General features: G+C 34.5%; 1 protein-coding gene and 1 long non-coding RNA gene across 3 annotated transcripts; one reads left to right on the top strand and one right to left on the bottom strand.

Annotated features, from left to right (window-relative positions):
• Positions 1-1,136: 1,136 nt before the first annotated feature.
• On the bottom strand, positions 1,137-5,030 carry LOC109012586. Of its 2 annotated transcripts, XR_004797937.1 has the most exons (3): positions 4,550-5,030; positions 1,706-1,769; positions 1,137-1,500 (listed from the first exon to the last, which is right to left on the bottom strand). It is a non-coding gene; the product is annotated as an uncharacterized LOC109012586 (long non-coding RNA). The 2 variants fall into 2 exon arrangements; XR_001999476.2 differs by lacking the exons at positions 1,137-1,500; positions 1,706-1,769 and adding an exon at positions 2,150-2,786 and having other exon boundaries at positions 4,550-5,026.
• A 5,870-nt stretch (positions 5,031-10,900) lies between these two features.
• LOC109012584 (F-box/kelch-repeat protein At1g22040) lies at positions 10,901-13,666 on the top strand. Its single transcript, XM_018994296.2, has 2 exons — positions 10,901-11,047; positions 11,930-13,666. The coding sequence occupies exon 2, from the start codon at positions 12,032-12,034 to the stop codon at positions 13,451-13,453; it is 1,422 nt and encodes a 473-aa protein (XP_018849841.1). The 5' UTR covers positions 10,901-11,047; positions 11,930-12,031; the 3' UTR covers positions 13,454-13,666.

Here is a 13,666-nt window from a genome sequence, read left to right as displayed (position 1 = left end):
TTGCCGTAGTTGACTCCCCAGAAACACGTCGCAACATATAGTACTTAAAGCCGGCTGCGAGCATACTTCTCGCCAGAATTACTATTATTTCTGGCAGTAAGTGATCGTGAGAAATATATATGTTCTCCGTAGGAAAAAGATTACCCCAAGGCACCATTATTGGCTCACAGAAAAAGTTTTTTCTAATTACAGTATTCGCCATCAATAGTTATTTCTGACGAGAATAGTTGGTAGGTAATTCTCTTTTCTAAGGTACTGCAAACTTTTTCTTGCCAACTATTTCAGTGGGTACAAGTTTTTTCTCGGATATTGTATATTCACAGGAATTCATTACTTGCTATATATATATATATTCCGCCAGAAATATGCAATTGCAACTAACATAGTTGTTGGAAAAAGGTCTTTTGTTACATTTAGGAGTGGTTTGGATTCAGAGATGAGTTGAGATGGGTTGAGATTGTTTGTAAATAGTAAAATAAAAGTTGAATTATTTATTATATTTTGTGTAGAAATTTAAGAAAGTTGTTTTGAAATTTGAAAAAATTGAATTGTTTATTATATTTTATGTGAGAATTTGAGAAAGTTGTAATGATGAGATGAGATGAGTTGATGTGGGTTGAGATGTGTTACGAATACAAACGAGGCCTTATTATGGCGGGAAGTATTTTTTTGTCATGTACATACATGGTTAGTAAAAGTATTTTTTTCCTACATACTAACGCTGCCAAAAAAAAGTATTTCTGGGAACACCCAATGCTGCCGAGAAATATAGTTGTTAGCTGTGTATAAATATTACAGGAAAAAAAGTATTTCTTGTGAATTTTTATATCACTAATATTAATTTTTTACTACTCAATCAATCATATTTTCTTCTGGCTTTGTTGCAGATTAGTGGGTAAAATGCATACATATTTGCTTCTGCTTTATTGCAGTTTAGTGGGTAAAATGCTTGGCTGAGCATGAACCAATTTGACCCACTAATTATAAGGTCTTCATGCTTTGCCACAAACTAATTTTCAAGTATTACTTTGGTCAAATGTACAAATAATCATAATCATTATTTTTCTTATGAGACCTATATGCCAATTTCTAATTATGCCATATAATTCAACAACTTCTATATAAAAGTACTTCTCAACTCTTACAGCTGCAATCATCTAATATCCCCAAAGTCCAAACCAAGTCTACTTCAACCAACATACATATATATTGATATTAATGATGTCAATATAGTCACCAACATGTATATACTTACATAAAGTTCATATTCCAAGTTGTAGAGCATTTACATGGACAACAAGAGTTCCCTTGATTAATTAAAACAACTTGTAAGCAAATTCAACTAGTTTAGTAATTCTAAAGCACCTTCCTGGATGAAGCATTCTTTTTATAAAAGCTACATGCATGCATGGAGACTTGATAACCATGTTTGTAGTTGTGTAGTTAGATCCTATCTTCACCAATTGTAACTTTTGATCAAAACTATTCTAATTAACTCAGCTGCAAATTAAGGAATACACAAATGGCAAAGATTAGCATATGGTCAATCTCTATCAACCTAATCAAGAAATTCCAAACTTGAAATCCATCATCTACTGCTATTGGCCTTGTTCTAAATATAATAAAGAATGTGATACATGTCTAAAATGATCCATGTATTTTCTGCATTTTTGCCTATGTATATTACACCTACATAGCGGAATACCTGTAGGTTTGGCCGAGTTTTCTTTGAGTTTGATTAGTACTGCAGTTGGCCCTAGTTTTGTTTTCTACAAGAAAATAACAATTGAGCATCAATTACAATAGATTATTTATAAACTACTACACCCATCTCAAAGATTTCTAACAGAACTATCATTGAATAAATGGGATACCTTTATGTTACTCATAATCCACCCATAACTTTGCATAGACAACAAATAGTGTTATATTGACATTAAGGAACAACAGTAAGCTCCCAATTGATATACTAGCATTTTTTTTGCAATTTCTTGCATAGACACAAATATAATATTTTTGTTTGCAAAAAAAAAATATATCCAAGCCTTGTAAGTCTATGATTTCCTATAAGAAGGATATACCATCACTTAAGTCACACAGGGAAAATATACCATAAGTTGAGAGGGAAGAAAAAAAAAAGAGTAAAGTATACCTATACATAAAGCAGCTTATCTTTCTCCCACCTGCATTTTACGTTATCAAAAGTTTTGCCTCAACCTATACAACTGTATAAACACCATGCTAGCCTTAACTAGTAAACTTTGATGGTTATTTTCTTTTATAGACCAAGTCCCCACATCACCAAATTAACAAATATTTTGATCAACAAAAGGACACATACAACTTGTTGGAAGGATTTTACCTTTTACATATAAAAAAGTAGTCTAAAAATTTCAAAAAACTGGTACCCCCATATATAGTGATGCCTATGCATCTCCCAGATCAGTCTCACTACGAGACTGACTCTGGGACTCCAATTCTATCATATGGGAAACTAGCTTCTTCTCAACATCTAAAAAATGGGACCTCATAGCATCCATGTCTCCCTTGAAAGCATCAAGTTCGCTCTTTAAGCACTCCACTTCATTTTTGTTCTTCTCATTCTCCTCGCTAATATGTTACTCCATATTCTTCAACAATGATGGAGATGGTTTTGGTATTACTTAGTGGCCTAAATCTCTTGCATAGCCGGATTGATGTCCTATCACCTCCTTAAACATAGCATTTGCTACATCATCCATGTTAGCTTCTGGTTCCATCTCATTCAACCATTCAACCTTCATATTCTACATTATATAAAGTATTTCAGTATTAGCCATTCACCAATCTGTTCTATATAATGTCAGAACGCAGAGAAACAAATATTTACTCATATAGTTATGCTCAGTAGTTTCGTTAATGAATCTACTATTTTTTGTACACCAATGCAACTCTTTATAAAAACCAACCAAATTCATAGTTGTCTCCCGCTTTGGAGTGTTAAGAAAACAGATTTTGATAAGAGTATTTTCCATCAGTTACTTTTCCAGCACACATTCCAAGTATAAGCTTAAGAGTTGAAATTTCTATGGAACATTTGGTATTGAAGAGTGTTTTATGACGTATTGTGTATAAATTCAGGTTGAAAAGAAAAATGACATAAAAATAACAACTAAGTTCTTCAGCCTGAAAATGCATGTGTTTGACTGATGCAAGTACTTTCAAATTTTTGTGAGCCTACCATACCCATCCCAAGATGGTATTTTGGTTGAGGGAGAGGACATTGACTTGCTTTCTTCCATTTTCTCTAAAATTGGTCCAATTCATGAGAACAATGGTGGAGCAACTAAATTCATAAGAACTTAAAATATTTTTAAATGAAAGGGTATATAACAATACATTGATAAAGAGTTGTACTCTTTCAGTACGATATCATGACAAAAATAACTTGTGCAGTTTAATTTAGGAAATTCTTTCTAAATTTGCACCTAAAAGATTATGAAGAACCTTTATATAGTCTTTCTAAACTTGCACCTACTCAAAAAATAAATTGTAACCATTAACCAAAAAAAAGAAAAAAATGTATTGTTGCTGTAAACTTTTAGAACATAAAGTAGTCTCAACCTTTTTTTAAAAAAAATAATGATTTTCATTGTTGACGTTGGAAAAATAAAGATGAAAAAGAAGATGGTTTTAATACGTGTTTTATTTTTTACTTGTTACTTTTAATATCTTAACTCCATTTATGTATGAGAGCAAAAAAATTAGTTGAAAGGGCATCCAACATGTCAAAGTAGCTTTTTTTTACACTTCAGTAGATTATTTATTTTTCATTTTCCTGTAGTAGAAAGGAGCAATTTCATATTTCAAAGTCATGTAAGATATATGGGGCTTAAGGCAATGGAGCAAAGCCACTGGAAAGTTCTCATTCAACTCAACTTTTTAATAAAATAAAAAAACAATAAGAGCCTTAGGCTAACCCAACCATATCATTGTAGAAACGTAAGATCAGTCTCACTCAAATTGGAAGTATTAGACTTTTTTGTTGTGTTTGAAATCGACAACCCAATGTGATACATGTTTCTCTGTTCTACTTTCTTTTAACAGCTAGGAATAGATGTCTAAAAATTCCCGACCTAAGGGAAAGATGCACAAAATTGTATTGAAATTAAGTCACACCTAGATGACAATTCTCAAAGATTTCTAAAGATCTCATTTAACCAATAAACCTCTGAAACACAACAAAAGTTCCCATAGCAATTAAACCAATAGAGATTAGAAGAAATCTCATCGACAACCCAATTTGCCCAAAAGTTCTTTGTTCCTCTTTCTTGGTATTTAACCCTCTCACAAATTCATTTAGTCAAATTGGAAACTGTGCAACAGAGGAGGAGAAGGGTTTTAGGGCTTGAAATTTGTAAAAATTATGTCAAGAATCAACCAATTCCGTGAAAATTGAAAGCAAACCCAAATCAAAAGTAAAACTAAATTTCTTTAAATCGTTCAAAGAACAAATTGCACGAACTATCTGTAAAGGAAAACAAAGAAAGTATAAATTTAGGAAAATCACCTTCTGATTCTATCGGACAACAACTTGGGCGGGATTAGTTCGAAGAGTTTAGCACCAATTGGAACGATGTAATTCAAAATATATATCAATGCCTATATGGAGTAGAAAGCAGCAATTGTTCGATCTCGATTTGGTATAAGGTCTCCTTGTCGGGAGGTCACAAATCGGTCACATTCCTCTTGCAAAGGTGCCGATGGGTATGGACTGCTTGAAATTAATTTGCCAGCGTTGAAGGTCTGACCTTGGATCATTTTCACAGATGACCATGGCCTTGGCTCATGGCCTTTGAGCCTTAAGTCGTGGGTCAGATTAGTTGAGAAAGGGAGTGACTAGAGGTGGGAGAAGCATATTGTAGTTGGTCGTCGAGAGTGAGAGTGAGATGAAGGTAATTTCCATGTTAGCAGATCACCATTAACGAGCATTTGGGGAAGACAATTTCCTAAATGAGCATAGGCTACCATAAATCTGATTTGCATCGGGATGAAAATAAAAATTATCGCATTTCCTGTACAAATTTCGGTCGCGGGTAATGTAACTTTGTTGTCATCAACCAATTTCGTTACGAATGGATGCATATGTTATCGTAAAACAATATTATCTGTGGCTATTTTTTTTTTATCTAAATTTTGCGGAAAAAAGTCTTTAATTCTCACAAATTGTAACGCGCAAGAAATAAATTGGTCCAATATAAATATTTGTGACGAGAATTTTATGACAATGTGAATTTGATAGCAAAATGTAATTATTTGTTACAAATATATAGTATTCGCAAGTAATGTAACTTTGTTGTTACCAATTATTTCGTCACGAATAGATGCATATGTCACCGTAAAAGAATATTATCTACAGCTATTTTCTGATGATCTAAATTTTGCGGGAAAATGTCTTTAATTCTCATAAATTGTAACGCACAAGAAATAAATTGGTCTAATATAAATATTTGTGGCGAGAATTTTCTAACGACATGAATTTGGTAACAAAACGTAATTATTTGTTACCAAATAGTATTCGCAAATAATGTAACTTTGTTGTTACCAATTATTTTCGTCACGAAGGGATGCTTATGTCACAATTATATATATATATATATATATAAATCCTCTCTTAATTAATTAATTAATGCATACCGTTGGCATTTCGAAAATAATTTTTATGGCGTTTCTGTAAGTAGACGGTTGGCCATGTAATTTAACCCAATCAAATTAATATATTCTACGCCTTTTTTATTTTTTATTTTTTTAAAAAAAAGAGGAAAAAGTAGTGACTTTTAGTAGATCATGTATGTATTCCTTCAGTAGTACTGCAAAGGATTGAATACAAGAGGGGCTTAATGGTACTATGCTATGCTATCCAAAAAATATTTACGTAATAATTAAGTAAGTATTTTTAAATAATATATATTGTAAGTTCTTTAAAAGTTACAATTAAAAAGACAATTTAAAAGTTATAATTAATTAAGTAAGTATTTTTAAATAATATAGCTAAAATTTGGCAGGCAATATATGCCATATTCTTTCCAAAAGATAATTTAGAGGGCAGCTTCAGTAATTATGATCACAATAATGCAGGATCATCATGATCAAAATCCCTCCAGGATTTTCTAGTTTTCAACCTAATCGACTAATTAATTATCACAAGAAAATGCAGGGAGCTAGGTAGCTGTGATAAATGCTCACAACTACAATCAAATTAAGATCGATATATATATATATATATATATATATATATAATATTGACCAAATATACCACCCTAAAAATCCAGGCTAACTTTACCTTTTTTAGGTACTACAGACGTATATGGAGAAAGTTATGACACTTGACATAAAAAGAATATGCAGACGAAGGTTATACGTGTCCGTTAAGGTGGTCAGTGAAAGGAGCTTTAAGGAACAGACCTGGCATATAACATGGCTGCCAGAGCTACAGAACCAAACAAAATCAGTTGATAGATGTTTCATTGTGTGATCCTCTGTTCACATCTCCTCTTGTTTTATCTTGGCTTCAGCTTCTATCTTACGGTTATAACTGGCAATGGGGTTTGATTTTGATCTGCGACTGTGGCTTCAAGTCGCAGGAATAATTACAAGGGTTCTTGTTTGCTTGACAACCAGGTCCTAAAACGAGGAGTACTCGTTTCTAGTAGCAAGTGAAAGCACCTAGTCCTAAAGCCTCGAGCAATATGTGGGGGCCGGCGAGGATGGTCGTCTAAGTTCATCAAGGGCAACTAAGGTAACGCCAGCAGTACTTGTTACCCAAAGTTTTCTGATCTTATAAATGGGCTTCTTGGTTTTGGAGAATTGTAGAGATGGTCATGTGGATTTGTTTGTCTGAGTTGAGTTATGTTGAGGAGAAGAGAAGAGATCATCAGCTCGTGCTTCTCTCTTGTTTGGTGGGAGAAAAAAATGGCAGATATGGAGTAAGAAATCTCATGTCTAGTCCTGCCAATGTCACCAACTCCTAATTCATGATCATCTCAGTTTTCAGGTCATTGACTCTCTTCTTTCTTGATGACATTTTTTTTTTCTTGCTTGTTTTTCACTCTGTAAGTTGTTCCTCATTTGCAAAATTATCACTGTTAATTCGAGAGTCAATGTTTTCATTTGAAAATGTCATATATTTTGTCGGGTAGGGGTTAATTCCCTTTCAATATTTACTGAAAGCCGGAATTCTCAAGGTCATGTTCTTGCCTCTTCATCAAACAATTGCTCAATGATGAAGATTCCATTGCCAAACATGCAATAGCAGCTTAAGGTTATATATGTGTATATATGTATAGATAGAGAATGGATTACTTGGGTGATCAAGGCTTAATCTGCAAGGTTAAGTCCATACTTTCGTCCCTTTGTGGAATTTTGCTATGGGTATCAAGGTTACATGAGCCATCTCCCGTACACTCCCCAAAAGATTTTCCAACCCATAATTGTGATCTCCAACTCGGTTTCAAAACCCTAATTTATCTGGAAGCAAGGAGCCCTCGAGATCCAAATCATTTTGTTGACATTGTTCATTCCTACATGATATCGTCGGCGTCGTCATCATATTCATCAGGATTACCGTCTCTTTCGCCATCGTTGCTCCTGTCGACCTCCACTAGTACTTCTTCGTCTAATTTGTCTGCGATAATGTTGGGCGATTTGATTGGAACAGAGAGTGGAGTTTACCTGAGCTCTAATGAAGATGAAATAAAAGGATTGGAGAAATCGGATGGGCGTACACATGATCATAAGCCGAATCAACGGTACCGTGCTCATCATGCAGGGACAAGATCAAATCATTACCCGCCTCCAATACCTCTGCTTGCACAGACAGGTAATTTGCCCGGTCGGATGCCTTGGGTGTTTACCAGACATTATGGAGATGGAAAGCTCATCCTTAAAGTTGAGAGAGTGAAGCATCATGAGTACTTGGAAGCACATAGGGAAAATGGCCGGCTCATCTTAAACCTCGTACCCCTCGATGAGTACGTCGAAAGCGAGGAGGAGATCAATCCCGATGATCAGGAGCTAGAACTGGAAGATCTCCATGACCATTTTGAAGACGAAGAGGTAGATCACGAAAAGATACATGATGATCATCAGGAAGTCGAAATCCAATATCAAGAACCTGAAGTTGTTTACGACGACAATTATACACATGTGGATCATGATGAGATCGTCGCGGAGGAGGATTTGATGATGACTTCATTAGCAGCTTCTTCCATTCCTGTCAAAATATGGTTGGAGAATGGGATCATGATCAGTAGTAAAAGATATGATGATGAAAGTCGCAGCTTACCTAAAAGTAGTAGTACTACTACTACTACAGAAAGAAGCGAAAATCTGCGCAAGTGCTTCACCAATAATGCGGATGTTTTCATTAATCCAAACGCAATGCTAATATCCACGAATGCTTTCGCGCATGCTTAGCCCGCCGGCCGGCCAGGGTTCAGCTCATCGATCGGCCTGATCATCATCCGATGAGTAATAGATATTGTGTGTATATATATATACGTACGTACTTGGTTATTTTTCTTCGATTTATTATAGCTCATCAGAGGCTTAATTTATATATATATATATATTGAGGTTGCAAATTGTATTTATTTTTTAAGTTAATTGAATATTGTATTTTCAAAAGGACATGATGCTACTTTAGTGACATTTTGATTCTCATTTTGTTAGAAAATTTTCAATCAAGACCTCCCATGTTATCAAGGAATAAGAAAGAATGGCCAACGTCCCTAAATACTCACTGAAAAAAAAAAAAAAAAAAAAAAACCTAGCCCACGTCACCTTAAAAAGTTAGCAAAGTTTTCACCTTTCCACATTATTTAAGGCTACAAGGAAATGAATCCCAAAGCCAACACTTTTAAGGAAAACAAAAAACATATTAAAATGTTGGGATTGTCGGTATGGAGTGGCTTGGTTTATTCTTTGCGCGCTACAAGAAAAACGAGCATTTATGATCAATTTATTGTAATAAAAAAATTATTTATAATTAATTTTAATTATAAATAATTATTTTATTAGAATTAACTGGTTGTAAATAAGTAATTTTCTTGTAATACGCGGTGACTCGATTTGATGACCTGACTTGATAAGGGTTTTATTGCAATTTTATTATGGATTTTCAATGAAACTTGAGCCGATAGACCTAAGCTGAAGCCGACATGAATAAGCCTCATGGTGTACAAGGAAAAAATTTGACCCAATTTTAGAGGGTAAATCGGTCCGACCAAACCCCTAATTAGGGTTTTCGCTTAAACAAACATAGTAATACAATTACTAGTAGTAGTAGTAGTTCTGTACATTTTCACAAAATTTCTAAGAAAATAAAAACAAACAATAATTTTTTCACTAATATTGTCTTAAAACTAGGGAGTAGTCCAAGAAGATCCAATTAATGTAGCTATATGCACCACTAATCTGCAAAGGAAAATGATCATATGGATAGAAATCGAATTAAGTTAGATATATATTCCATATCAAAATCCCCTTGCCTTGCCTTAGTTCCCAGAAAATCAGCTAGCATGATGCTGAAGTGAAACATACAAGCTAGCTGTACGATTTCATGCTGAAGTGAAAAAAAGTATGAAAAATTTACTTTTTTTTTTTTTTTTTTATGGGATCTACATTTTTACAAAAGACTTGTGCAAGGCTTTATATAATTTGGGAGTTGTACATAGCATTACTAAAAAAATATTCATATTAAAAATAAATACATGTACTTTTCACATAATTATATATATATATATATATATATATCAATCGATCGCACTACTAAAAAATTGTTTATTTATGACTATCTATTTCCTATGAAAAATTATTATTTCTTGTGTAAAATGAATCTATTTTCGTCGCAACTAATCAATCACAAATGTTTTTTTTTTTTTTTAAGTACATAAATTTTTAAAAAAAGATTCGTCTAATCTAAATTGGAGCAAAACTATTGCAGGTAGGCAATTGTTAACACGAATTGCGAATTTGACATGAATCAAACACAAGATTAGTGAGTTAAGATTGATTGGTTTAGCCCCGGTTTGGATTGAAAACTCATTTTAATTCAATTCATCTCATCTCATCATTACAACTTTCTCAAATTCTCATATAAAATATAATAAATAATTCAAATTTTTTAAATCTCAAAATAATAATAATATTAAAAAATAATATCCTAACAATATTTTATTAAACTCATCTAAAACATTCTCAACTCAATTCCGAATCTAAACGGGGCCAATTAAATGGGGTTGGATTATTGTTGAATTGTGTGTAATCCAAACTCGACTTTGACTTGACTCAAACCTAGAGTTTTGACACTCATCTATTTTAACAAGATTCGAGAACCCAACACAAAATTAGAGAGTTTATAAATAAATCAGAAAAATTATTCTCATCAAGTACTATTTGTCACTTTACACTTTATGAAAAACATCCATACACTCTATAAAAAAGTTATAGATATAGATTATAAAAATAAATAGTAATTGATACATAAAATTAATCATTAAAAAGAGCTCCCATATGATAAGATTTTTATTTTTTAAAAGAAATAAAAATAATAATAAAAGGGGACAATCGATCAAAAACGAGTGGACGTTACATAATCCTAAGGGAAGGGAAACCACGTTACACAAACGAACGAACTCAACGTGCCGCACGTCATGCATATATAAACCACTGATTCATTCATGCGTACGGGAATCCTAGCAGCCCAAGGCCGTCAAAATTGACACGTCCTTCTAAACCCCCAAAACGGTCATTAAAATATAAATAAATAAAAAATCTACCAGGATGCTACAACAACACGTGGGATGATTTTGCGGGTCCACGTGTCATTAGCCAATAAAAACTTCCGTAGTGGTTAGTGGACAAAAGCTTCGATAACTCGTAAACGAGAAGTACATAATACAGATCAAGCTTTCAATACAAGAGATCAAAAGGGAGCATGAATCTGCCAGGCGTTTCGAATTTCTATTCCAAATCTGGGCTTTTGCATTTCACTGGATCCTGCTCTTAGGTATATACGATGACGAATTTCTGTATTAGTATTTTATGATCCACGTGATCTGTAGTTAGAATTGCGAATTCCGTATTCGAAACTTCAAATTATAATTGCAAGTACGGTTAGTAATTTTATAATCATCATCATTATTGTTTTTGGGTTCGGTTGGTTAGTGGGCATTAGGGTTAGGGTGTCAGCTTGTTTGTTTTCATGGGTATTTCTTTTACTTTGTGTTTGTTCGTGCTATTTGTTTGAATTTAATTTGATCGCGTTTGTGAAATTTTGCAGCTTTGTTTTCACTTTGTGTGTGAGTGTTTCACTGAGTTTGAGAAGGATCCAATGTCTGATTGTTATATGGGTTTAGTGAGTAATTTGGGGGAAAGGAGACTATTAATACTGTTGTGATTATGATTTTATGATGGGTTTTTGCGTGATGCCCATGTGGATGAGGCATTGGCCGTTATTCTAATTTTTTGGCTCAAAAGATTAGGTGAAAATGGGGGAAACCAATTTAATTCAGTTTGCAGAAGTATAGTACTACTAAATTATTCTCTCTACTTCGCAGCGGTGTGAATTTTTCTGGAGATATATATGGGGTGTTCAATTTTAGTTGGCGCAAAAGTATGAACGGTTTGGTTTGTGGGACACTTGTATTTGTTGAAGGTTCTACTTTTTGAATAAGAATAAATACTAGTGTTCCTTCTTCTCAGTCATTTCATACAACTCGAAAGCATGCTTTTGAAGATCTTTAGCATACATTGGCTTTGTGGCTAGTGTAAGGGTCATGAAAATTTCATAAATATCATCCTAGTCCCCCGGTAAAAGGCTTCTTGCATGATATTGACGGTTCTCTCTCTCTCTCTCTCTCTCTCTCTCTCTCTCTCATTGTCTGTTTAGGTTTTGCTTTGATGAAGGGAAAGTCACTGGCATTAGTTGGCTGTGCTTGGACTAAAGTCAAAGTTAGGAATTTCTTCAAACATTGATCTTGCAAGTTACTTAATGGGGCAATTTTTGAGTTTGGCTGGTCCGAAGTGTAGGACGAGTGAACACAACAAGGTCTCTCAAAATGAGACTTGTAAGAGGCAAAGAATGTCATCAAACTTTAATGAGGAGAGCGCAAGGCTGATTCCAAGTCTTCCTGATGAGTTGTCAATACAGATTATTGCAAGACTTCCTAGAATTTTCTATTTCAATGTGCGATTGGTGTCACGGAAGTGGATGACAACTATTATGAGCCCCGAACTATTCAAATTAAGGAAGGAGCTTGGGACGACTGAAGAGTGGCTATATTTGTTGACTAAGGTTGACGAGGATAAGCTTTTTTGGCATGCTTTAGACCCTTTTTCAAGAAAATGGCATAGGCTTCCTATGATGCCCAGTGTTGTCTATGAAGACGACTCTAGGAAGGGTTTCTCTGGGCTTTGGATGTGGAACATGGCTGGTGCAAGTATTAACATTGCAGAAGTTATTAGAGGCTGGCTTGGGCGAAAGGACTCGTTGGATCAAATGCCATTTTGTGGTTGTGCTATTGGAGCTGTTGATGGATGCCTCTATGTTCTTGGTGGATTCTCTAGAGCTTTGACCATGAAATGTGTTTGGAGATTTGATCCAATTCGGAATGAGTGGAGGGAAATGACTTCTATGTCTGCACGCAGAGCTTATTGTAAGACTGGAATTTTAAATAACAAGCTTTATGTGGTTGGAGGCGTTAGTCAAGGGCGAGGTGGATTGACTCCTCTTCAGTCTGCTGAAGTTTTTGACCCTTCGACTGGGACATGGTCCCAAGTACCAAGCATGCCATTCTCAAAAGCGCAAGTGTTACCCACTGCCTTTTTGGCTGACATGCTAAAGCCTATTGCCACTGGGTTGACTTCATACATGGGAAGGTTATGTGTGCCTCAAAGCTTATATTCATGGCCATTCTTTGTTGATGTTGGAGGAGAGATTTATGACCCTGAAACAAACTCATGGGTTGAAATGCCAAATGGTATGGGAGAGGGTTGGCCTGCACGACTGGCCGGTACAAAATTGAGCGTTGTTGTAGATGGTGAATTGTATGCATTTGATCCTTCTAGTACCCTGGATAGTGGTAAAATTAAGGTATATGATCAAAGAGAAGATGCTTGGAAAGTTGTTATTGGAAAAGTCCCTATTTATGATTATGCAGATTCAGAATCTCCATATTTACTTGCTGGTTTTCATGGAAAGCTTCATGTCATCACAAAAGATGCTGATCATCACATTGCAGTTCTGCAGGCTGATTTGTGTTCTTCGCCATCAAGCTCCACTTCTCTTTTTTCTGGCTCCTTAAATGAACATTCTGACTCAGTGGCAGAATCTGATGCTGTTGTTTGGAAGGTCATTGCTACTAGGGATTTTGGGTCTGCTGAGCTGGTCAGTTGTCAAGTACTTGAAATTTAGCATTATATTAAGTTTTATGGGTGATCTTGATGCTGAATGGAAATTGGATACTAAAGCATTGAAAAGTGTTTTATAATCTGTTTTTCATATATATATATATATATAAGCAAATGTTGTATGATTTATATAACTGTCTGATGAGGCAGTAATACATATGTTTGCAAATGCTATTATAATAGCCGGAAGATAATTGGCAAGTTTTTCCTTCTGTCA

This window comes from Juglans regia, chromosome 13 (assembly GCF_001411555.2).
Source record: "Juglans regia cultivar Chandler chromosome 13, Walnut 2.0, whole genome shotgun sequence".
Taxonomy (NCBI): Eukaryota; Viridiplantae; Streptophyta; class Magnoliopsida; order Fagales; family Juglandaceae; genus Juglans; species Juglans regia.
Note: the sequence above shows the minus strand (reverse complement) of the source record. Positions and strands in the feature narration are given on the sequence as shown.

Coding starts and splice junctions, on each gene's coding strand:
- LOC109012584 (XM_018994296.2), top strand. CDS start 12,032: ATGGGGCAATTTTTGAGTTTGGCTGGTCCGAAGTGTAGGACGAGTGAA.